Source organism: Penicillium hordei (genome assembly GCF_028827395.1).
Source record: "Penicillium hordei strain IBT 12815 chromosome Unknown utg000006l_segment0_segment0, whole genome shotgun sequence".
NCBI lineage: Eukaryota > Fungi > Ascomycota > Eurotiomycetes > Eurotiales > Aspergillaceae > Penicillium > Penicillium hordei.
Window position 1 is genome coordinate 1,976,190 of NW_026623147.1, and position 25,565 is coordinate 2,001,754.

Consider the following 25,565-nt stretch of genomic DNA (forward strand, 5'->3'; position numbering starts at 1 on the left):
GTGCGACCAACAAATTTGTCAGATATGCACCAGCTAATTAACCAGCCTCAGTTCAAGGCTACGAACGGAATCACATCGAACAGTGTCTTGGTGTTAGTTGTGTGGTTGGGCTTAATCAGGGTGCCTCCAGCAGCAGGGCCCCTAGCAGTTCGGTGGTTAGACCTTGCCCGAAGTATCTACAGCGGCATGGATGTCGAGTCGAAGTCTGCGAATGGAGTCACATTGAACGGGTCTTCCTGTTTGTCTAGCGGTTGACTCTTGATTCTTTGACCCAACATGCAGCAACAGAGATACAAACAGTCCGAACCGAGAGTACAGTTTATTGTTCAACCAGCGATCGAACTCAATATCTGGCTAATCCTGTAGTAGTAGGAACTTCAACTTGGATGGTTTGAATAATTTAATCAGGGAAGATGGGGTTTAGTAGGGTTCACCAGGCACCCCTGTGCCCTTCAGCCAATCCCGGATGCCAACGCCCCACACTGCAGGCCCATTGATGCGTACGCCAGAAACAGCTTAGACCGGAAATCTGGTCCTTTGGAAGTTAGAGCCGGGGTTGTCATTGACCCCTGGTGGGTTCCTGCGCCGCAGAGCATTGTAAGCGCTGTGGTCTGCCAAAGGGCATGATGGTCTTCGTAGGTTAGTTGCATCGGAACAAAGAACAGGACTAGGAGATCCACTACTCTACAGACGTTTATATTTCTAATGGCCATCCTGCTGGTACCTCCGGTTCAATAATCTCTGGGTTGGTCCCCGCTTTGTCCCCGCTGACGTTGGTGGGCCCTTAGGACCAATCATCACATGACCCGAATGCGATAACGCCCGATGCACCTTGTCCCTGATCACCCACTGGCTCGATAGCTGGCGTGTGAGTAGCGCCAACCTCATTTCTCAGCGGCCCAATAAGATGGATGAGCAATTATGAGTTAAATATAGACGGTGCGCACAGATGCCGACAACTGTTTGTAAGGTGGTAGTATATCATCATCACCTCCATGTCGACACTAGCAAAAGTTTACAGGTGATTCCCATTTTCTACAGGTCGTTGAAGCAATTATGTGATCCAGAAAGTCTCTCAAAAATAGAATATTATTGCTAGTAGTTGGAGTACAGTATTTTTCGAAATCAGTTATACCACTCTCTTACAACTTAGTTGGCAGAAACTAATTTCTAGAGTTGTGAGACCTGATTGGATACCATGATCGCAATTGGCTTTTCAGACCGCTTCCTAAAATAGATTTGAAGATTTCTTTACCGCTGAGAGGCATGAGGCAATTGCCGCGATAATATAATGACCCATTGAATGCAACAAAGCCAATACTGGCATATTCATGCCGGCATTGCAGAGCGGTGCTCCAAGGTATAGCCGATTTCGAACACTACTGTAAGTAGGGTCCATTGACTTTGATCACTTAGTCTTCAACAGCAGGTGTTCGCTGTTAATTAGGAACTGGATCACATTCTGCACAGAGAGTTGAACCTGGTTGAATGAAGTATTAGTGAGTGCAGCTGCGGTTGAAGACATCAGAACCTTGGAGCTGCCTGGCTGCTCATGGCGGAGGAGGGCAGCTCGTTGCATGATGAATTATGGGCCATAGACAGTTCATTATCTCTTATATCGAGGTGTCTTAGCCATGTTTCATTTTATCTCACATTTCTAAATATGAGGTGTAAGGACCCAGCGGAATTGGAAAATGAATTCAACTCACAACCTTCTCCTTACCACCCACGAGGAGTCTTATATTATTCAATACCGATGCCGCAGAGAGGAAGTTGTCTCGCAATTATTTACTAGCAATAGAGGTGTTGATTAGACCTTCCCACAAAAGAACGGGAGTAACTAAATTTTCTAGTCGGTGCTTACTACGAAATGTGCGGCCGCCCCTTTTACAATTACTGTCATCTAGTCTGCTACTCTCTAGTCCGTTCGAGCTCTACATCCTTGAAAGCTATCCTTACTAGTCACCGCCGGTGACAACGTGCCGAGGCAAATTTAGACCACGAGACCATTCTGGGGCCTGCGCAAGTAGACTAGTTGCTCACAACTTGTTGAACGGACGCAAGGGCCAATGACATGTTCCCTTTTCGCGCTGTAGTGTGACCAACATTTCCATTAGGAATTTCCTTAGTTGATTGGCTAGCACTGGAAACATCCCGGTAGCATGGGAAGCCGCGCATAATTGAAGGAAAATCACTTCATTTTTAATTAGTTCAGACGGGTGTATTCTTTAAGGTCGAAACCACGTTTATCTCTCTGAGATAGCCTTGATACTGCCTGAACATTGGTATTTTAGCTCCGAAGAAGTCGATTATTTTCTTTGTCCGCGACAGATAAATCGACTTTAACACAATATACGCCGTAATATTAGACACTTGCGTTGATATCTTCGTCAATCACAAGATGCTGTGGGAGGATTATGAATTGGATGCCCTCATGCCATTCATCAAGAAGTCACGCAGACTCTCTTGGAATAAACGAACGGCTTTATGGAATAAGAGGTTCAAAACGAAAAGGACCGTAGAGTCACTTCGAGGACAATATAACCGTCAACGCCTTCGGGAGGAATCTTCCCCTGAATCGAAATCATCTCGCCTATCTGGCCGCATTTCAAAACCCCAAAGCATCACTGTTGGCAAACGGCCAAGTGATCAACAACTTCAAAATGAAACATCTCCGGCTTCGCCAGGTCCAGACATCAACAATGGACATGACAGACAAAATATTGACCAAAACCTTTCCCTGGACGAGATATTTGGCTTTTTCTTGTGTGAGGATATGGCTTGACCGCTGAGCTAGCAAACGAGGGCGCTAACATTCTCAAAGTGGTCGCTGCCGATGTCTAATAAGCGACAAGTCAATGAGCACTTTATCCAAAATGGCCATCTTGACGCGAAGATTTAAGGTATACAGTATTATTCCAAATCAGATTTACCTCCTCACTCCTCGAGCTTAATTCCCGAACCCTAATTTGGAACACGCTGGCCCAGATATGATATTTATCGATCCCGTTGCTCCTAGAATAGAAACCCTATTTACATGATGCGGATGGAACCTTGTGTTTCGTAAATCACAGAAAACTGCTATACTTCACTCCTCTTCTTTTCCCTAAGCAACAGGCTTCTTTTATAAATGACTCTTGACAGATATCCTACACTAGGCTTACAATATGGCCCTGAGACTTGTCCCCTTAAAGCTGCGTCTTATCCGTGATATGGTCGAGAGCCAGTCACTAACCACAACTTAAATGACCGAAGAAGCTAAATGCAGCAAGGTCACGATCATAAATATTCATAGAAACTTGTGGTAGTTTGGCAGAGTCAATGCACTCCCAACTCGCATGGGTCGGAAACCAACTGTACAGTAATTAGTGACCACTTTCGCCTTCCACGTCGGATAACACAGAGAAGCTTTTTCGGACCCTAATCACATGCGCTACTAAGTCGTGTTTAATTACCCTCGTATCCGAAACCCTCACATGGTCGAATGGTATAATACCAAACGAAGTATTGTAACTAACTGGCCATGTATTGTCACAGCTTTAAAATCACAATGCCACCTTCCCTCCCATCAAGTCATTGCAACTCACAGACCGAAAACATCCTAACCAACGAGTATATTCTATGGAGTGTTAGGTCCTATCTTCCATCGGCAACCTTGATGCATTCGATGTCTCTGCAAGTCGCCGATTCCCATGGTGGTCTAGACCTAGAGCCTTCTCATAACTAGTCGCTTGTACATTTTTCTACCTCCTTCAGCTTGCAGACGCGCTCGAAATCACTTTTACCTCTTGAATTCTATATTAACCTATTTGGCCCAGCGCTATGTCTTTTACGGTAGTCAACCCTAGACCAATATTCTCTATTTTTGTTTTATTGTGATAACTATAGCACCTATGACCCAAGCTATGTCGCGCACTGCATCATCTCATTCAAATATATATCTCCATGAACACTTTCTTATCAGCATAGAATCACCCAAGTCTCCAGTTCGTTCGCGTGGTGTTCCAAAGCCACAGCTTTCCGAGCTTACGTCTCTACCATTAGCTTGAACTTTACATGCTTGTGTAGCTGTCTCCGCTGTTTGGCAGCTGGGGGAACCGAACCGAATTCCTGACGTGTTGGGAGGGGTTGACCTGCTCACGGATAGCAATTCAGATTCAGACACGGTAAAAATCTTCACCACTTGAAAGGGATTGCCCTTAACGCTTTACTGAACATGGCTGTCAGGAGATTGAGGACAAGAAAAATGGCAAGTGACTGTGAGATGATAGTATTCTTGGCAGGAGTAATTTCGGAATAGGGTTCGAGAGACATCTAGGAGAGCAAAGCGGTAAAACTAATTTCGATCCATCGTACATCTCAGAATAGTAAAGAAGAGTGAAATCTGTAACCAATTTCGAGCTCTGGAACTGTTCCACCAGCGAGGATGATCAAGAGAAAAAAAAAAAAGTTGGAACGAAACCGCCGGCCCGTCGAGCAACACTGTTGCGTGTCCGGCTATAACCCTGCTTTACGATCTTTTTCCATAGAAGCGGGGCTAGTTGCTGTTCTTGGCGAAGCCGCAGGATTGCCGTCTGTTTGATTGGCAACCAGAGTTTGCCAGCTAAAAACTTTCTGCGACAAGATTCCGATTTCCTGGTCTCTGCCCTCTATTATGTAGTGTTGCTTGTGAACCAGTTTAATCAGATAGGCGATGTCGCTTCGTGCATCTTGAAGGTCTTGAATGAGAACTGGCACAGCTACTTCCTGAGTCCCTGAGAGGCCTATAACGATAGCGTCAATCTCAAGCGCAAGATTATCTAGAGCGGCAGCGGTGCACCTGAGCTTGGTACTGAGGGAAGGATGTTGTCTTGCATGCTGCCCGCCTGATAGGAAACTGGCGTCCCCGAACGCCGGCCCCGAGGGGTGCCATATTGCATTGTCGCGGGGACATATAATTCCAGTCGAGTGTGGGGCGGTGTGATAGGGAGCAGACATATGTTGCTGATCTCTGCCGTCGAATCTGGGTTCTAGGACGGCAATAGGGTAGTAATAAGTCTGTAGTTATGAGGGTTTTGTAAGGCTGAGATGGCTGAGGAAGCTACGCACGCTCAACTGAAACGTATAAAGAGATATGTCCCGGGTCGTGCTCTTTATAATATAAAGCTATACGGCTAGGGCGGATAAGACCACTAGACGGCCTCTTATTAATAAGCCCTAAGCAGCGACGAATGGTCGCAAATTTGATCTAGTTTGTCAAAATGCCCTTAGGCTCAACGGTATCTAGTGCGTATAGTCAATCGACTAGAGCGGCCAAGGCGTTCGTTACAACGGTTCGCAAACGAACGAGGTGCCCAGTTTCCTCACAAACAGACTACCAACTCCACTGGTAGAGTAGGGTTTATCATCGCCCTAAGATCAGCCAAGGGCCGATTGTAAGTAACAAAGAAAACCGCCATTTAATAGTAAATTAGAATTTTCCGGCAAATGCATTAAGTACTGGCTAATCCGAAAACGCCCCGGAAATTGCTTCGCATCACATCCTTTAGCCCATTACTTTAAGTGAGCCCTATTCCAGCCTTACCCGACCTTCTACTGGCTATCTAAAATATGAACGCTGTACAGAGGGAATATCGGGCCTACGAAGGTATAGCGGTCGAAGAATGAATGATTACTAGGACCCTAAAGCTGCTGCCCACAATCCCAATACATAGCATGAATTAGTAGATTAGTGGTCAAAGAAAAGAATGTCTGCAGCCAGTTGCCGAATATTTTACCAACAGTTGAACTTCGAGGTATCTTGGCAGTCTGCAGCGTCGGACTCGCCTCTCCGTAATTCAACAAACACCAACCTCGCATGACCGCCTATTTGGCCACAAGCTTCAAGTTACATGGTTGAGAACTCTGGTCAAACCCTAGTCAAAACTTGCTTCACAACATCACTAGGAGTTAAATCAATCTGTGCGTAGACTCTACATAAAGGGGCGTTAGATCTTGACAAAATCAGCAACTGCATTCGTTGTTGCTATGGCGAATTCGAAAATAAAGTTGGCTCCAGGCCGAGCAAATGATAGAGCACAGCAAGAACAGATTCGTAAGCGTCGGCATAATCTCTTCAAAAGGTTGAAAGAATTCAACGACCGCTACGATATGGATATATGGTTGACAATGCGAATGCCGAGCGGTTCGGTCTACACGTTTTACACGAAGGAGGACGAGGCCCCTCCTAATGAAGCCGACTTGGTAAGTGGCGGACCTCGTGAGCATCGTAAATGTTGTTCACATGCTGATGACGGATGCAGCAGATACAAAGGTTTCCGGTGATCCGAAAAACCCCGGCAGACTATGCCCCAAAAGCTGAGCGGCAATTTGTCGTTCGCAGCCCACCTATATTCTCGTTGCGGCGCCCCCAGTATTACCGCAATGGCGGCCACCCCCCAGATCTAGAAGCACAGACATCACATGAACCGGCCGTGCCCCACCGTAACGACAGAAAGGAGGAGCCTAGAACACCAATCGACGGTGATAACCAGTATATGCCAAGCCCATTTTCTTAGTTTTATTAGCTCCCACTTTTGTGCTCAAACATTCCTGGGAAAAAAACGAAGGCTCTGCTCATGCATTGGACCTTGCCTTGGTCACATATATATCTTGTTCGGTCTGAGAATGTTGGAGCACCTGATTACTGTAGCCCCTGGTCTCATGTTTCTGCATATTCTGAAATCCTGATACCCACTCCTCGTGCTTCAGGGTCAGACCTGTATTTATCGTACTGGCTTGTAAACCAATCTATGTATTATGATGCGTCACAGGATGACTTCCATTTCCATCCAAATTTCACAAGCAAAGCAATCACCTCATGTTTTACGACACATCTCGTATTTGACGTTTACGAAACCGGACAATGTAGCTAGCTAAAAGCCCCAAAGCAAGACTTTAAGACAAACTGAACAAGTATCACTTTCTTGAACTGTTCTCTTCAGGTCAGATATGCTTGATTGCATACCTCATTAATCGCAATGTCGTCCAGTACTATCAACATTGGCGAGATACTAGTCATTGAGAAGTGTATTCTGCTTTATTCCACTGTGTATCTTCAAGCATTTACGACTTAGTTCCCGGAAAATATATCCGAAGTCCACAAGTCATGATGGGCTGTATATCCGATGCTCTAGTTTTCAGAATGATCTCTGTATTTTAAAATACGACTATAAGAATGAATGTTTTCTACACGAAAGTGTTAACAGGATCGCTACCCTCGTTTCCACCTTTTTGTCTTCAAGCCATCAATATGTAGGATCAGTTTAAACGATGTGGTTCCACATTTTCATACTCGTGTGTTCAATTAGTTAAATTAATGATCAACTTCAGATACCTTTCATCCAGGTAGCATTATAATATCTATGTTGTACTCACTTGGCATGGCCTTGAACCACCACCATAAATCCACATTCCTTCTAATAATAAGGACTGGAATTTGCACGCCAGAGCGGAAAACCTTCACCTGCTGGCCTAGATAAACCCGATGCTGGTCTCGGCATCACAACCGTTCTCCAAGTGCAGATGATTGAGAGCTTATTACCTGAAGGCAAGAAGAAAATACCTCGAATACCCTACAGTAAATAACAAACGCCGTATAATGGTGGCCATGACGGCGATGATATTAGGAACTAGTCTTGCGGTAGGATTGACGGATGCAAAAGAGTACGTCAGCTTTGTGGTTTGCTGCGTCCCTCCTATTCTAATTTTGATGATAATCATTAGGCTAGATCTCCCGATCCTCAGTGGCAAGGCTGGGCCCTGGAAAGGCGATCTTACTTGGTATGACGTGGGACTCGGGGCTTGCGGGACCTGGACCCAGAACTCAGACCGGGTCTGTGCCGTCTCTCGTGTAATTTATGATGCTGCGGCGTTGTCCACAAATCCGAACGACAACCCTTTATGCAAAATGAGCTTGCGATTGTGGTACGATGGGAAGAGTGTGGACGTTCAGGTCGTTGATCGATGCGATAGGTGTGAAACGACAGATATAGATGTCAGCCCAGGCGCGTTTCAGGAACTCACTAATTTAGGAAAAGGCCGGGTCTCTATGACTTGGCAATTGATTTCAGGCTCTTCAGAGACAGTCAATAGTGGCTCGTGCCATTGAGTTGTCATGGTAGCCATTGTACTTAGGGATTGAACAACTCGGCTCCGCTTGTGATTACTATCGATAAGATATTCCAATGTAGAAGATATAGCGTAGTCATGTGGGATTGAACAAGGACGATACACTGTCATGTGTTAGGGCTAGCTGAATCTTGAATTCTTTGTTTTACATAGTTAGATCGCCATATTGACTGTGGCCGAATTGAAGCGCTAACCTGCTATACGAAGGTATGGTTTCTATAGTCAAACTCTGCCAGATCCTAAACAATCCATATACTTAATTTCTAAGGCACGTGGCCTTTTATTTATTGAACCTAGCGTATGCATCAATTTTAGAGACGATCCGTCTGTCTTGGTCCGCGAAGATTCTGGAGGCACCAAAAGCAAATCAAGAATCCAAGTATTGCAATTAACTTCAACAGTAGTTTGAGAGTATGTAAGGGCATGCAGACAGCAAAGTTCGCAATTCTAACTCAAGCGCCCTAGCGGCCTTCTCTGCTGCTCTTGAACACTGCCATTCCTGCCTAAGACTCGGCTCAGATCCCACACATGAAAGTGGATACAGGTATTTCGGATTGATAAGCCGCGATTAATTGATCTGAGAGAGTGACAGCTGCCGTCATCACTAGGCAATGAGCTGCGAAAAGGCTGATTTGATACTGGGTGAGATAACCTGCTCTCTCAGGCAGCTTTAAAAGGTAGACAAGTCCACCCATCGCATTATATATAGAGTACTTCAGATACTCGGGAGCGAGATTGTAGCGACATGCTGAGGGCAGCCAGTTTGCATAAAGTGCAGGTACAAGGGCTAATAACCCGAGGACAAAACATACAAATTTGAACTCCCATTGTCCTCGAACCGTACACGCGATTTGCGCAGCCCACACAAAGCCAAACGTCATGGAAAGGATGAGAATTGTAATCAAGAAGCCAGCCTGATAGAACTGATAATATAGAAATGGTATGGATGAGGTCCAAATTAAACCCAGCAATGCAACGTTTCTAAAGCATTTGAGGTCTGCGGACGAGATCCGATCCAGGACGGTGATAGAGCTGAATATCAAATTTCCAAGGAAGAAGTAAAGTATTGATAGGGAATCGAATATTCGGTTACTGATCTCAGAGAAAGACGAATGTAACAGTTCAAACAAAAGTCCAGTAGACAACAGAACAAAGTAAGTGATTGTTCCAGTACTTAATAAAATGATCAGTCCATCACGACGGTTAGTGATGGGTTGATAGTTGTTCATATTGAGATTCAATGAATATTAGACGTCGTGTAGTCAGATGCTGATCTAATCAATGGAGATTTGAGCGTAGCTAGAAGGTGGCGATAGCCTTCTTTATGTACTATTCCAAAGTTATGCCATTAGAACCGAGACGAGCTTGATAGTTAAACCATTGGTGGGACAACATAAATTTAGGAGTCCAATAAAAAGTAAGACCTTGTAGGCTGATATCCCTTCGTTCGTTTGATGAGTGCCCAGATAGACTAAAGAAAAAAAGCACGTTGCACCGGCGACCGTTTCCAACACCACACTCACGCCTCACTTCGTCATCTTATGCGAGGCGGACGTATTTAAAATGTATTTTGCAGGCGATAATCCCGTGGATGTTCCATTTACACTTGACTTAGATTTATCCCATGGATTATTGTTGTTGATTTGAGAACAACATGAACGGTAATGTATGATTTCTCCGTATATGAATTATTCACATATTTCCAAATTTTGCGAATATGAGTCTCTTAACGTATTTGTTAGGCGAGTTGCACAGTCCGCAACACATACTAAATGCGATAAATTACAACTTGACATCTCAAAACAGTGGCCTATTGGGGCCTTTTCCTTCCATGTTAATGCTTTTTGGATAAGACATAGCCTCTCTGGGGATTTTGGAAAACGTTCATGACCTGATAATCGCGATATATCTGGACCTATTGTTTGAAAGAGGATCTCTGTGTCCCCAGCATAGAAGGCGATACCGGTCGCTAGTGTACTTGGGAGAACTAGAGTACGTCTACGAAGATGAGTCTCGCAGTACATAGCGAAGTGCCTCGAGATAGATCAAATTCTTTCCAAACAAATTTGCCAGATCTAACGCTGACCTATTCTTCGGAATATGGTGAGCTAGGATGGATTGGCGTTATTTTGATTTCCGTTAATCAAGTAGTGGCGGTATTACTGATTTCGAAAAGTACTCACTAGAATTTCAAAACATTGTTTCTTTTTTAGTTCTATCAACAATTTCACTGGTTCGGAATCCGTATCTGTGACAGCAACAAATCGCAGCTCGCATTTGGCCAAATTCTTATCGCACTCGCATTTGCATATGGAGCGTTTTTGGCATAGAGATGTTACATACATTTGAAGAATGTGATCTTTCCAATGGAAAGATTCCATTATCTAGAATGGAAGAAAAGTCTTAGAGACGAACCTGTTTGTTACAGCCGATGGGCCTTAAAATATTCCTCTTACGAACAACGAGCTTTCCTTCTATGCAGCTGAATGCAATGAATACCCGACAATAGATTACCTACGAAGGAATCTGGCAAAGGAGCGGGCGTAAATAAATCTGAATATCAATTTGACTGAGCATGATCCGATAATTGACGCTTAATACACAAGGTATCGCTCTGCGCCTGTCTCACTCGCAAGACCTGGTGCATCAGGATCCAAATAGACCTTTATCAAGCCTACTTCTTCATAGACACAGTCTAGGCTGTTCTTGATCAGAAAGCTGAAATGAATCACATTGAGTACTACCAGGGCTACATACAATTTCGTGAGCGTGGCTTTCCTGTTGATTGCTTACTCACATTGAGAGAAGTATTTCAACGCTACCTCAAATAGTGAAATTGAGAAGCCGCATCGGACAACTCAAAAAGTGCGATAATCAGACGACTCTACCCTACATGGAAGTCAGTATGCGGGTGTACCCAAGCCTTGGACAACGAGCGTGATAACATCAGAATAAATTCTGAGGTGTGTATACTGTTGACCTTAGGCTTTTGATGGGGATGTATGAACTTGGGATTTAAGGTGTATATATAGCCTCACATTTCCCGCCGGATAGATTAATAAGGATATACCTCCGAACTACAACAATCTTCAACAGAGCGGGAAGAGGAGCGACCCAAGAGATTCCGCTCCGCGCCACGAAAAGCAGTCAGACCACATATTTGTGCCTGTTCCTGCATTGATTTCGCACGTTGAAGAACATCCCGCACAATCTTATAGTACTTTTCGTCATGATCGTTCTTGAGCTATTTCTGATTGTCTCTCTGTCTAACCTCCCATGGAGCGGTAGGTGAAGGGAATATAACCAACTTGATTAGAACCGAATGTACTTTAGAGATAGTTCATAACATACTTCGTATCGAAGGCCGTTGTGGTGTTTATACTCACCAGAAGATAGGAGAGTTCCGACTCTTGCTCCGTGGTGACATTACAGAGTGACGCAGGACATAAATGTTCACTTGTTAACCACTAGCCATACATTCCATCCTGATGCTTCAACATGGAGCATGAGTGCAAGGTGCATGTTCATAACCTTGGAGAATACCATCCAGTTGAAAGCAGGAGATGAGAATATACCTAGCTACAGGCATGTATGTGGAACTCAACGAAGTCAAATTTGGCCAAATACGTTGGAACAATACGTGTAGGAGCACGCCCGGGGCCTGTGGTGATATTTCGTCTTTTGGGTAGTTTTGGCTTTGCCCTTCTCCTGAACCAGGTCACAGGAATTTCTTTTCTTCAAGGAAAGCACAATAGAAAACACAACAAATAAAATAAAATGGTAGAGAATAAACGAAATCCGGCTGACTCTTCAAGTTTGTTCGTGAATATATTCGGTCAGGGCTTGACTGCGATCGGGCTAGAGCGCACTCGGAGAAGATCCACAGTGGATTAGATGCTGACTTCTTCCTGGCCTGTAAGACCAAATTTTGGGACATTTATTGACGCCTGAAATCCCCTTGCTAATTATTCCCAAGGTATGTAAGGCTTGGAACTGAATTGCTCCGTTCTGGATCCAAGACAGATTTCCAGGCTGCAAGAGCCTGCGCTTCGACTTCTCGAACCCCTTTCACAGCCTCCTCAAGCTCATTAGCCATCTCTTTAGCTGCAAAGTAGCCCCCGGGTGTAGGTGCCATATTTGAATTGTGTACTAAAAGCAGATTGGCTGATGCGGTGGAGACCTTTGTCCGCAGTTCCTGAAGAAGTGAATAGCAGGTTCTATGGAATCTGTTGATGGCTCGCTGCCGGCCAATCTCACGCACAATTGCGATCATTTGATCTTTCATATAGGGTAGACGGCAAAGTACTAACAAGATTTGTCTCATTCTGATTAAGGAACTGAGACTCCGGATTCTTCTATATATAACAGAGAGAAACAAATATTGACCATATGAACGTCATTGGTTCTTTAAACGTTAGCAAGGGTTTGCGAAGTCGATAGTTCAACAAGTGGAAACGTTCGGCGTCTCGGTTTGTTGAATATCTAGTGATAATTTCCAGGAGAAGATACAGGTTCCAGGTTAGGCAGCGTCTAAGGGGCTCATGACTGAGGGAGCTCTACGAAATCTCCTCTGCGCCAGGCGTATGGATATCGATATCTGCAGTGTTACGCGTCCCAGGGCTCATAACGGTACAGTATGGATGGATGGATGATTACAATTATCCCGACCCCTCGCGAACCATATGCAGTGAACAACTACTATCTCTCTTTCTACGTATACACACACACAATTTACTAACGCCCGGCGGCTAGGCCGAAAGGGCAACTATCTCTGATCTATTATACATGTCATGATATATATAGTACTGTGTCTCCTCAGAGCCCATACATAAAGCCTTGCAATATATGTCATCTCAGACGTGCATATCGCAGCGGATCCTCGTGGGTTAAATTTTGTTAGTAGGCTGGCTTGAAGGCGCTTCTCCAAGTGTTCAACATCCTATTTTCGGCAGTTGAAGCGCGTCTACCGTCTGTAACACGAGGTGGTTGGTGGGTTAGATCGGCAAAGGGGGGTGATTTATGTTCGTCGGCGTGGTTAGGTGGCCTCGAGTCGGCCCGTGGCGATGGCGAATCGTATTGAGGCCCGTACCGCCTCTAAGTTCGGCCTCCACTTCTGACCATCGGAAGGCGACTTTCCTCCTAGGAAGAAGGATATATTCCCTCGGTGGGTGTTGGTACATTGTAGTAGTTCCGTCCGGTGCGCTGTCCATTTTTGACATCGAAATAGGAAATGCTCCACGGTCTCTCTCGCTTGTCCACACGCACACTGGTCCGTGTCTTGTACTTTGATTCGATAGAGATATCCATTGAGTCTTGCCATGCCGGTTCGAAGTTGAGCTATCTTTCTACGTATAGACGCGCTCGAAATCAGTTTCACTTCTTTACTCTCCTCAATTCTTTCTCGAACTCTATTTTGAAACACACTAGTCTAGATCTGATCTAGTAAGTTTTCAGGACGTCGAATGTATTGTAAGGATAAATCACATGATTGCTGTTGTGTAACTTACCGAAAATTCGATTACGGAGAATATTCTCAATGCCATCCTTATCACGGCCCACAAGTGGGCTTAGACAACCATGGCTACGACCAAAGTAACCGGGGATGGGGGCATATTGTGAATTTCCTTCCCATGCGTCGCCTATCCGGGTTTGAATACTGTAGCGGCAGATGTAGTGCTGAGAGAGAAGTTAAGGAAGCTGGTTCTTGTCATAAAAAATTCAGAAGGAGGGCCCAAGCCGAAGCTTTTATCGAAGATTGGAAGGAATCTTATGCTGATGTTTGGCGGGAAACGATAAAGGAGATATTGGATCAGGGCCTCAGACCTCGCGATATTGAAGTTGTGAGAACTGGCGGTATGAAGTCCATCATTGAACAGTTTACGTACAAGCCGGGCAAATCTACCGAGATGGATGAAATTACGGAGAAATTCAAGTTGCTGTCCCTCGCGGAAGACAGCCGTGGAGGCTGTGTGTTTGGAAGAAGTTGATTAATTCGCTCGCGTGTTCAATAAAATGTGGTTGGATGTGATTGCCGCCCTATATTGGGTGGTGGCAGTTGAAATTACCCGAGAGAATAACGCTTGTTGTCCTTTGGTCCTCCCGGGTGTTGGATATAGTTGCGTTCTGGATTGCGGTGAGTGCTAGTTCCGCCGACGCTTCGTCGGGCGTGAACAGCGGGACGCATGCAAGGTAAACCGAAAAGATAAGGATTTGGGTGTCGGTTTGGTTGAGGGGGTGGGTGGCTCGCTGCTACCGCGGCCCATGATTTTGCCACGGGTGATGATGGGAGCGCATCGATTTGCGCCCGTAAAGCTCGAACTTCTTCGTGGAGTTTCTCATTTTGCGTATGGAGGACGTTCTGATCGTGCCTCACTTCTAGCAATTCGTTCTTGGTGGATTGGATGAGCTCGGTTTGGTAGGCGATCGTTTCGATACTATAACAATATAGGTTATCGGATTCTTTAAAATCGATATATAATGTTTAAAAACGTTATCAATAGCTATCGGCAAATAGCAAAAAAAAAAAAAAAAGACGTGGTCGTTGAGTTATCAGCGTAAAATATATCGTATTTACTATGGTGTTCTGGGGTACCCAGCTCAGGGGTGTGTCCAGCTCGGTAGTGAAATAAGTTACCCAATAGTTAGAAACCATGCAATCCTAACAGAATCTCATATTAGTTCCGCCATACTATTTGATCTCGTATGCCCATTTATACAGGATAGATCGAAATCGGTTTGACCACTTACACAGAGATTCATTCTCGAGCCCTTTTTCGAAACACTGCCACGGCTAGTCTAAAATAACACCTTTTTTTTCTAACACAGTAGTGAAAAACAGCACAAAATAGCTTCCGTAATAGGCTTTCGGGGCTTCTGGAATGCCGAGCCTGCAAACAAGGCAAACAAAAGGGAATGGCGGGTGTTGTAAACTGCACGTGACTGACAGTCTCGCTGTTCCTGGGAGCTTGGGAGCCATCGCAAATCATGCGGACGTTGGATCGGTAGCAAGGCAGAAATTCAGTTGCCTTTTTATCGTCTTTTACTGCCAGCAGTTATTATCCCGCACCTTCCAGGCACACGAAATCATTCCATCCCAAAATCACTTTTGCAACTTTATCGCGCGGTCTTTCTGCACTAAAAATGTCGTTGTTGGGCTCGACGAAACAACCACAATAGGATCAGTACAGTGTCTCCATCAGAATCATCCCATTCTGGTGTATCCTGCCACCAGAGGTGCCGTGGATGTCAACGTCGATTAGGATAGGGTTGGAGTTCGAGCCTGTTTGCTTGGTCGCATCACCTAAAACCACGCGATTGATTGTGGTGCCTTGCTTTGCTGCACGATGTAATTAGCCTGATTGGCTAGACTTATGCTCTCAAGACACTGGAGTCTATCGGCTCATTAACAATTAGTCTTCTGACGCAGATGAAGTCCATATGTACCTGAACTTCTATGCTGAGATTGCGGAGACTTTGTGGAATAGACCGGTCAGAAAATAGGTTTTATCATCGAGATATTTATATACGGGAACCTGGTAGAGGCTAGTTCGAAACCAAGCCTTGTTGGGTGAGTGAAGATGCTAATGATGAAAAGTAAACCCAGTAATGATTAATATATAATAGTAGCTCCTGGGAACTTTTGGCTTCTAATGTACTTTCGAGAGCTCGAATAAATAGGCAAATATACATTTTTAGAACTGGCTCCTGGGAGCAAAAAGGCCAGTTACATTACAGGAAGTGGCGTACATGCTTTTGGCGGATTAGATTGTGTATATTTTATCTAAATATAAACCAGTTCTCCTATAACTTACTATCGACCTATAGGCTGGAATACATACCAACAAAGACAATAGAAAGATTAGAAGCCAGCCTTCAAGTTATCATATTTGGAGGCAGGGTAGCTCAGCTGATTCTCGCTCTTGTCTAAAGCGCCAATACCCCCAAGGGTATCCACAACCTGCAAAATGGCAAAGTCAGTTCGATGGTCATACGTCATACATGAGACATACCGTGGTAATCAAACTTTCATCACCTTGTTTGTCACCGCTGAGCTCCCACCACATACCACCACCAAGGCCCTTGGACTTGATATACTCACCCTTCTTACGCGCAATCTCAGGGGTATCATAGCTGATGAACAAGCGCGATCTTGAGTTATAACAATAGCTAGCAGCTTCTTGATCCAGGTTTGTCACCACACAGCAGGGCCGGGGCAGAGCCTTATAGTCCCAAACACCATTTTCCCAGCTACCAACACCAACGCCACTGTAAGCTTGGCCAAGACCATTGGTGTCGCTGAAGGCCCGGCCGTACAGAGGCATACCCATAACAATCTTGTGTGGAGCCACTCCGTGCGAGGTGTAGTAATCGATTGCTTGGTCCGTGTTGAAGGGAGTGCTCCCTGGGTTGCCGTTGGATGGGTGGAGGTTGGCATCGTGTCCAGCAACTGTGTCCCAGCTTCCCGCGTAATCGTAGGCCATCAGGTTCCAGAAGTCAAGATACTGATCCATCCGAGCCAGATGTTCTTTATAGTAATTGAAAGGGCCTAGAACCTTGATTAACTAGCTTAGTTAAGTTGTTTCAGAGAAATGACACGTACCAGCAGGGGATGCAGCAGTGAGCAAGAAATGATAGCCGTCAGTATTGACTGAGCTGTACGAATCAAGCGCCTGAAAGAGTTAACAGAGTCAGCAAGAGACAAGCGTAAACATACCTCACGAAGACGGCGTAGGGCATCTACAAATTGGCCCGCTTCTTTATCATTGGCAGGGTACTATCTGATATCAGAATCAAATGCCGAAAAACAAGGTGACATACTCACTTCAAAATCTAAATCAATCCCGTCAAAGCCCAAGTTCTTCAGCAATTCGATAGAACTATCAGCAATCTTCTGGCGCCCTACCTCAGTCTCAAAGGCCGTTCTGAGGTTGGAAGAATAGGTCCAGCCTCCAATCGACAGAAGAACCTTAAGATTGCGATTTTTCTTTTTCAGTAGAAAAAGCTGCTTCACACAGCCATAGACATTGTTTCCAGTATCAGCCCAGGAATCAGTGGAGTAATGCTTGTCAGTGTCAGACCAACTATCCGACAGGATTACCTCGCCAGAGGCCTGGGCATTGGCAAACGCGTAGAGAACATGGGTCAGCCGCTCGACGGGGATATCTTGAGGCTGGAAATCACGAGCATAGATGCCCTAGCCATGCTAGTTTAGCTGTTGTGATCCATTGATGGCGTATATAAATGACACATACCCAATTCACAAAGTAGGCCACGGATCGATATCCGTTAAAATCACGAGTAGCAATGTCAGTTGAATTAATCTTTGTCAAGGAGGGATTGTAGGCAGTATTAGTCAGTCGCGCTAGGCCCAACAAAAATGGGAGAACAATGTGCATGATGGGGGATTTTCAAGGATATATCCGATGAAATGGGTCGGTTCAGCAAGCGCCAGAAAGGGAAAGTCTTGTTTTAAATGACTCCGAGGCAGTGAGAAGCCTGATTAGTTGTACTCGAGGTTGAAAAAAATGCCCTGGACAGTGTGGCATACAGCCATTATTTAACACCTCAATATAATTCACAGATGAGACTTTCCAGAGTACATACTTCAAACAAATTCCAGCCATTTGTGTATTGCGAGATTTGAACACAATGAATTCCACCACGATATTTAGAGTAGTCCACATGTGCGTCCTCTGAGCATCATTGGAATGAGGTAGCGTCACTTGAATGCCATCAATCAATTACACGGATCTGTCGCTGCTCCTTTGCACTACCACCCATTATTTCGTCTTCCAGCATGATAACCAGCCCAGCTCTGTCGCCGTTCAAACTGACACCAAATATCGTTTTTAGATAAGGTTGGGTTTTGGTTTATCCTTAATTACAATATAATATAATGGTGTAATTGGGTTTTTGATCTATTTGTTTCTACTAATATGACACGTCACTTATCTGATAATTTGTCCTCACGTTTATTTCTATCTCGCTATAGGAGCTTGAATCTAACCGATGACAGTATGGTAGGGGTTCAGGCGAATTGAGCTATATGCAATATGCCTGGCTTTCGACCTCTTTGAATAAATCATCGTCTTGGCGGGACGCGAAAATTACATCTTGAAAACAGTTCTCCGGTCCGCGGTAATGCCGGACTTGGTGTTGAGGAATATCAGTGGATCAAAGGACCCCCAAGAGCTCATATGACGTATTCTTTCGTCAAACGGTTGCAGCATCGTTTATCTGAGACCGTTAATGCAGATTGCGAAGTACTGGGTATACATGGTTCTCGAGGCGCTCTTTTGAAAGTTACGCTGTCATCACACGGGTATACTGTGCCTGCAAAATGCACCGTACCGGTATTTACGGAACACTTTCGGCATGCAGCTGCTGTATACGCCAGACTTCGTTCAATCCAGGGCATATACATTCCTCTCTACCTCGGAAGCATCGACTTGGCTCATCCGTACAGCTACGATGGTATCGCGTATCTCAGGCACATGATGCTATTGAGTCCGGGTGGGCAGCCTCTCGATCTGGCACTCAGGGCAATGAGTTAAGATTCCTTAATAGCCAAGATGAAAGAGTCGCTCTCACAGATTCACCGCCTTAATGTTGATCACAAGGACCCGGTGCCGTGAAATTGGTGCTACAATCCAGAAAGCAAAAAGGTTGTCTTTTCTGACTTTGAAAGGGCAGAAATCCTTACAGTGCCGACCGCTACCGCCTTCCATGTCGAACAACACACAGAAGCTCTTTTGAACCCTAATCACATGATACGCTAATCCATATTTGATTAAAGTTATATTTCAATGTCTGTTTCAAGCGTGGATGGTATGACTCGGAACAAGTAAATTACCAACTTGGGTATCTATACATTTAGTAGTACAGATCTAAAACATACCAGGTTAACCATTAAACAGGTATCATCTATCGCACGGGACTCTGAGTAAATTAATCGTATCTTTCGTGCATCGTCCGTCCACAGGATAGATATATTCAGGCTTCGGTTATACCAATGATTTCGCCGTAGCCTTCTTTACGTTGACGCTGTGATATTATGATCCTGTTTAAGTCATACAGAAGATAAACTGCAGTGATGTAGCCATTTTTCCGAATTGCATTACAGGCATGCAATTCTTGCAGTCTTATTATTTAAACAATCTAGCGAATTTCTTAATAGCCCGCCGTGCCGTACTTGCATTGAGATGTGCGACCTTCTCATTGTTTGGCAGTGCTGGCTGGGACATCTCCTCTGCCTCTTTCAGCTTCCCTTGATCCCTGTAGAGATTGCCAAGGTTGTTGACTGTGTTTAGAGTGGACGTATGATCTGGGCCGAGGGCCTTCTCATAGCCTGCTAGTGCTCGCTGGTACATCTCCTCTGCCTCTTTCAGCTTCCCTTGATCAGAGTAGAGAATGCCAAGACAGTGGACTGAATCTAGAGTGGATATATGATCTGGGCCGAGGGCCTTCTCCCTACCTGCCAGTGCTCGCTGGTACATCTCCTCTGCCTCTTTCAGCTTCCCTTGATCTCTATAGAGATTGCCAAGGTTGTTGACTGTGAGAAGAGTGGACGTATGATCTGGGCCGAGGGCCTTCTCCCTGCCTACTAGTGCTCGCTGGTACATCTCCTCTGCCTCTTTCAGCTTCCCTTGATCTCTATAGAGATTGCCAAGGTTGTTGACTGAATCTAGAGTGGATGTATGATCTGGGCCGAGGGCCTTCTCATAGCCTGCCAGTGCTCGCTGGTACATCTCCTCTGCCTCTTTCAGCTTCCCTTGATCTCTATAGAGATTGCCAAGGTTGTTGACTGTGAGAAGAGTGGACGTATGATCTGGGCCGAGGGCCTTCTCATAGCCTGCCAGTGCTCGCTGGTACATCTCCTCTGCCTCTTTCAGCTTCCCTTGATCTCTGTAGAGACTGCCAAGGTTGTTGACTGATTTTAGAGTGGATGTATGATCTGGGCCGAGGGCCTTTTCATAGCCTGCCAGTGCTCGCTGGTACATCTCCTCTGCCTCTTTCAGCTTCCCTTGATCAGAGTAGAGAATGCCAAGGTTGTTGACTGTTATTAGAGTGGATGTATGATCTGGGCCTAAGGCCTTTTCGCATCCTGCAAGATCTCGCTGGTACAGCTCCTCTGCCTCTTTCAGCTTCCCTTGATCTCTGTAGAGATTGCCAAGGTTGTTGACTGAATCTAGAGTGGATGTATGATCTGGGCCGAGGGCCTTCTCATAGCCTGCCAGTGCTCGCTGGTACATCTCCTCTGCCTCTTTCAGCTTCCCTTGATCTCTATAGAGATTGCCAAGGTTGTTGACTGTGAGAAGAGTGGACGTATGATCTGGGCCGAGGGCCTTCTCATAGCCTGCCAGTGCTCGCTGGTACATCTCCTCTGCCTCTTTCAGCTTCCCTTGATCTCTGTAGAGACTGCCAAGGTTGTTGACTGATTTTAGAGTGGATGTATGATCTGGGCCGAGGGCCTTTTCATAGCCTGCCAGTGCTCGCTGGTACATCTCCTCTGCCTCTTTCAGCTTCCCTTGATCAGAGTAGAGAATGCCAAGGTTGTTGACTGTTATTAGAGTGGATGTATGATCTGGGCCTAAGGCCTTTTCGCATCCTGCAAGATCTCGCTGGTACAGCTCCTCTGCCTCTTTCAGCTTCCCTTGATCTCTGTAGAGATTGCCAAGGTTGTTGACTGAATCTAGAGTGGATGTATGATCTGGGCCGAGGGCCTTCTCATAGCCTGCCAGTGCTCGCTGGTACATCTCCTCTGCCTCTTTCAGCTTCCCTTGATCTCTATAGAGATTGCCAAGGTTGTTGACTGTGAGAAGAGTGGACGTATGATCTGGGCCGAGGGCCTTCTCATAGCCTGCCAGTGCTCGCTGGTACATCTCCTCTGCCTCTTTCAGCTTCCCTTGATCAGAGTAGAGAATGCCAAGACAGTGGACTGAATTTAGAGTGGATATATGATCTGGGCCGAGGGCCTTCTCCCTGCCTGCCAGTGCTCGCTGGTACATCTCCTCTGCCTCTTTCAGCTTCCCTTGATCTCTATAGAGATTGCCAAGGTTGTTGACTGTGTTTAGAGTGGATGTATGATCTGGGCCGAGGGTCTTTTCATAGCCTGCCAGTGCTCGCTGGTACATCTCCTCTGCCTCTTTCAGCTTCCCTTGATCAGAGTAGAGATTGCCAAGTCCATGAAACCCTCCCAAAATGGAAAGATTGTCGGCAGAGTATTGTCTTTTGCGTACGGCAATCGCGTGTGGAATAAGCCGTCGCTCTAGCCTCGTATAATCGCGTTCACTTGCATTAGGGACCGAGTATCCAACACATACGAGTGCTAGTTCATCAAGCTGGAGGGAATCCACACTTTTATCTGTGCTGGCTATGTGGACGCACCAATCCTGTACCACAGGATGCATCGCATAGCTTCCCTTTTGTTGCTTTGTGTAAACAAGAGAGAATTCTATCAAGGGTCTCACGCAATCTCTAAACCCAAGTTCACTTGAGATGGCTCTTTCGAGCCAATCTGGAACTTCGGAGCTATTAGATGCCTTTTCTAATAACTCGAACCAAATATCACGATTATCGAAGCAGGCAAGTAGCAGTAGAAGGTCTGCTGCCCTTGGGTCACGCCTCTGGATTTCTCGATATGAGATCATCCATGTTTGTAGCATATTGCCTTGCTGGTACTGACGTCCAGGATTCGATTGCCGCTGTAGCTTAGACCAAGCTTCTTGGTAGTACTGCAAGTACTTAGTGATGCTGGTTCCAGTTTCCCGCATAAAAGCCCCGGCGATGACAATGGCCAAAGGTAGTCCATCTAGACGATTGGTAAGAGTAAGGAGATCTATATATATTAGTATTATCTGTAACGTCTTTTTTGGATGTGGTTTAGTACCTGGATTGACATCAAATTTGCTGGTGGTGTTTCTTGCTAATAAACCACTGCTTTGTAGGAGTAATGCAATTGAGTTATGAGAGTCAAGCCTGTGAGCTGGGAAAGACTTCCCTAGCTCACTCAGAGTTTGAAGTCGAGAAGTGACAAGGATAGAGCCATGGTCTGCTTTGGGGAAAAATTCCGCAATATCGTATCCCTTATCAGCAGCGCTATTAAAAGGGGAGTATTGATCGATGTTGTCAAAAATGATCAGCCAGCGCGAGTTGCCCTCCAATGCTAGCCACCGTAGCATATGTCTGGCTCGTTGCTCTACCTCTCCTTCATTAGTCGCCTCGCTATCCCAACTCTGTCCTAGTAGTCGGTTTAAGGCAAAGCTTAACGATTGTAAGAGCGTATCTCGATCCTTGCCACTAAGCCAGAAGATAGCCGTAAAATCATGTTTATGATCTCGCGCGAAGCGAATCGCTAGCTGTGTTTTTCCCATTCCACCTAGCCCGTGGAGAATTCCAACTTTCCGCGATGGTGAATTTGTTGGTTGGAGATACTGCCATAGACTATCTAACTCGTTTTGTCTCCCCATAAATTCCTCAATCACAGGAACTGCGGTAAGGTCTAGGGGGATGTTGAAGCGGTGGACTACACACGGAAAGCTTGATTTAGTCATCAATTCAAATCAGATAAGGAGTGCCACAAATTTAGATCTAGAAACTCATACCAGAGTCTGCTAGAGTATCTCGTGCTGTTGGAGTAGTCTCAATATGGTCGATTGGAACTATTAAAACAAGGTCCTTAGCGTAGGCTGCTGCCACTGCTGCCGCATATTCTTGCCATTCCTTATTTTTATGTGAGTCAGCATAGTCGCAAATGCCCCGGATGACCAAACAAGGAAAGTCATTCATAAGCCCGGCCGCTTCCATTTCCACACAGCACACTCCTAGCTCCTGAGCTAGCTGATCTCTCTGTTTGCCATCTTTCACTACTTGATTTCCAGATGCAATCAGTCCATAGTGAATTACCGGTTCTTCATGATCCCGAGAAGGCCGGAGAGTCAGTTTTGACTTATCACAATCGATGCACGTGGCTGATGCTGTATGGTCATATTCAGTTTGGTATAGAAAGTCGCCCTTGGTCGGTCGTGCAAAATTCGCAGCCGTCCGCGATTTTATTTTGGCTTGGGCGTCGGATATGAATTCAAAGACTCGACTGTCTTCGGTGAAGTGGTGGGCTTGGAGTGTAGCGAGGGCAGTCAGCAGGACCTTAGGTGGCCGGTTCAGCATCCCTGTTCGCTGGAATTGACCACCACTTAACGCTTTGCCAAGATCGTATTGAATCACGCCTCCAGATGTGCCCGCTGGCTGGCTCACCACAATGTCGCCTAGTCGAATATCTGCGTTGCTGCTTGGTACCCCTCCACCGATACCGACCATTAGACCGAACCGGATAGAGTGGAAAGTGGAGAGCAATTGCATCGCTACTGTAGCGGCTGATACGTTTCCATAAGCACCAATTGGTAAACAGGCAATAACGATGTTGTGATCCCCGATATTTCCCAGAATGTACGTATTTTGGTCTGTCGGCGGCCGTGGTAGACTCGGGTGTATGGAGTCTAACATCAGCTTTGCGGCTGCCATCTCCAAGGGTAAAGCGCATATCCATCCGACCGTGTAATCGCCATGGGATAGAGAGGCCCTGGCTGCCATGATGAAAAAAAAAAAAAAAAGAACGTTTCGGTTTGAAGATCGAATAGCCTATGAATTTCTCTGAACATGAGACAAACAGATTCATTATACAGCCTAAGTTTGGGGAATGAAATGCTAGAGTTCAGGAGTGGAGAGCGGGGTCAAAAAGTGAGGCGAAGTCAAAATGCTCTCGCAACCAATCATTTTTGTGTAGTGGAGAGTGGAACTGTTGACAGATTGCCCTTTCAAGAGCTGCCATGTTTGCTCAATTTGCATCGAACTTCCAGTCTAGGCGTCAAATTGTAGACTTGTATCTTCCATACTGGTATTTTAAACTTCTGGTATTGATTACCTTGTTCACTTCAAAACGAATTATTTACGCGCTATTCTTGTTTGGATTAGCGTATCATGTGATTAGGGTTTGAAAGACGATCTCTCTGTTTCTGACATGGAAGGCGAACGCGGTCGCTACTGTACTTTGCGGTCCATTCTGGTATTGATCTCACCAAATCGCAAATGAAAATGGATACCCTGCGATGAGCTTGGTAAATATCTGTGCGAGACAGGGTTTGCGAGTGGAATAAACAAGGCAGTGCAGGAGTTGCGTGGTTGGAAAAAATGACCGAGAGCCCAATCGCAGTCACAGAGTCCAGCCATTATAAATTTGTGATGATTGGATGTTCGTAGGATCTGTAGAAGTTGGAAAGTTAGTCAAGATCGAGTGAAGTTGGTTGAAAGCCCTCACGATGATAGTGGCTGATTGTACTCGATCTTCGGAAACTTTTGGGCGGAGTTCAGAGTTTCTGAACTTGGAAGAATCTGACCAGAGATGGTTTGGATCATTTTGAACACCTTTGGAATGGCACCGTAGATAAATCGCAGTAGACGACTCAACATTATTGAGATGGTACGTAGCATAATAAAGTCTATTTGTAGAAGAAGGTAGGAAAAGAGGGGATATGCAAGTATGAGATGCACAATTCCCAAGTGGTGAACGCTATATTCTAGGGGATAGGTCACAAGGAAGTATGTAGTGCCCATCTATTTGGTCAATAACGCTGACCGCTTGTTCTACGGCTACCGCTGCCGCAGGCAAGTGTCTACCGAGTTCTCTAAGCCTCGTTCCAGCGCCTCCATGTTTTATATACTGACGTTTCGAGCCCTCTGTTTCGTTGTATACAGTACTAGTAAACCATAGGAGAGGAGGGTAGTTCAAGTTCTCCAGACTCGCTCGAGGGTTCGGAATAGAGCGGAGGTGAACCTTTCGAGCGGGTTGGAATAATTTCTTATCAGAGACCTGGGGTACTATTACGATGCAACTTTCAAATGGCATACTTTACGTAGAAAGCTCCTGGGCATTACGCCGACGTCAAGCATACCCCAATCTCCAGGTTAATTATGTCTAGGATACGTGTGGTTTCTGTTAGCGCTGAGGTGTTTTATAGTGGTGAATTTAGCACCTACCAGACGGGTGAGGCTGCTAGCTGCAGCAAGTGCACGGGTTCTGCCTAACCTATGGCTTTGACGACATCAAATGACAGCCTAGAGCGCGGTCTGCATAGGCAATCATATAGGCAGCTATATTATCACTTCACATATAGCATCGTTCTTGGCATCACCTGTAGGGTCCTTTTACCTATCTCCTCCTTCCCCAATCTCCCATTCGGCAAGGAGAGATATAGCAATATGCAGAGGTTCCGTGCGAACTAGACAAACAGTACACAAAGTAAGGCCAGATTATGCAAGTATGTGTTGTCCAAACCCGTGCGGGGTAATACATGGGACTTGTGCTGATTTAAATACCTTGAGGGACTCAATCCAAATCTCGTTCATCTTGGCTATCATAATAT

General features: G+C 45.5%; 5 protein-coding genes across 5 annotated transcripts; 1 reads left to right on the plus strand and 4 right to left on the minus strand.

Moving 5' to 3' along the window:
- Nucleotides 1-4,497: 4,497 nt before the first annotated feature.
- N7537_011423 (uncharacterized protein) lies at nucleotides 4,498-4,977 on the minus strand (the record flags this gene model as incomplete). Its single annotated transcript, XM_056902477.1, has 1 exon — nucleotides 4,498-4,977. One exon carries the CDS (start codon nucleotides 4,975-4,977, stop codon nucleotides 4,498-4,500), a length of 480 nt encoding a protein of 159 aa, XP_056747764.1.
- Nucleotides 4,978-5,870: 893 nt separating this feature from the next.
- On the plus strand, nucleotides 5,871-6,536 carry N7537_011424 (uncharacterized protein; the record flags this gene model as incomplete). Its single annotated transcript, XM_056902478.1, has 3 exons — nucleotides 5,871-5,940; nucleotides 5,987-6,222; nucleotides 6,282-6,536. 3 exons carry the CDS (start codon nucleotides 5,871-5,873, stop codon nucleotides 6,534-6,536), a joined length of 561 nt encoding a protein of 186 aa, XP_056747765.1.
- Nucleotides 6,537-16,006: 9,470 nt separating this feature from the next.
- Nucleotides 16,007-17,543, minus strand: N7537_011425 (glycoside hydrolase family 18 protein; the record flags this gene model as incomplete). Its single annotated transcript, XM_056902479.1, has 6 exons — nucleotides 16,007-16,105; nucleotides 16,158-16,693; nucleotides 16,748-16,817; nucleotides 16,862-16,921; nucleotides 16,970-17,341; nucleotides 17,400-17,543. The coding sequence occupies 6 exons, from the start codon at nucleotides 17,541-17,543 to the stop codon at nucleotides 16,007-16,009; spliced, it is 1,281 nt and encodes a 426-aa protein (XP_056747766.1).
- Nucleotides 17,544-21,613: 4,070 nt separating this feature from the next.
- Nucleotides 21,614-22,700, minus strand: N7537_011426 (uncharacterized protein; the record flags this gene model as incomplete). The annotated part of the gene is made up of 3 exons (XM_056902480.1): nucleotides 21,614-21,678; nucleotides 21,719-21,985; nucleotides 22,157-22,700. 3 exons carry the CDS (start codon nucleotides 22,698-22,700, stop codon nucleotides 21,614-21,616), a joined length of 876 nt encoding a protein of 291 aa, XP_056747767.1.
- A 1,671-nt stretch (nucleotides 22,701-24,371) lies between these two features.
- N7537_011427 (uncharacterized protein) lies at nucleotides 24,372-24,612 on the minus strand (the record flags this gene model as incomplete). Its single annotated transcript, XM_056902481.1, has 2 exons — nucleotides 24,372-24,405; nucleotides 24,461-24,612. The coding sequence occupies 2 exons, from the start codon at nucleotides 24,610-24,612 to the stop codon at nucleotides 24,372-24,374; spliced, it is 186 nt and encodes a 61-aa protein (XP_056747768.1).
- Nucleotides 24,613-25,565: the final 953 nt, after the last annotated feature.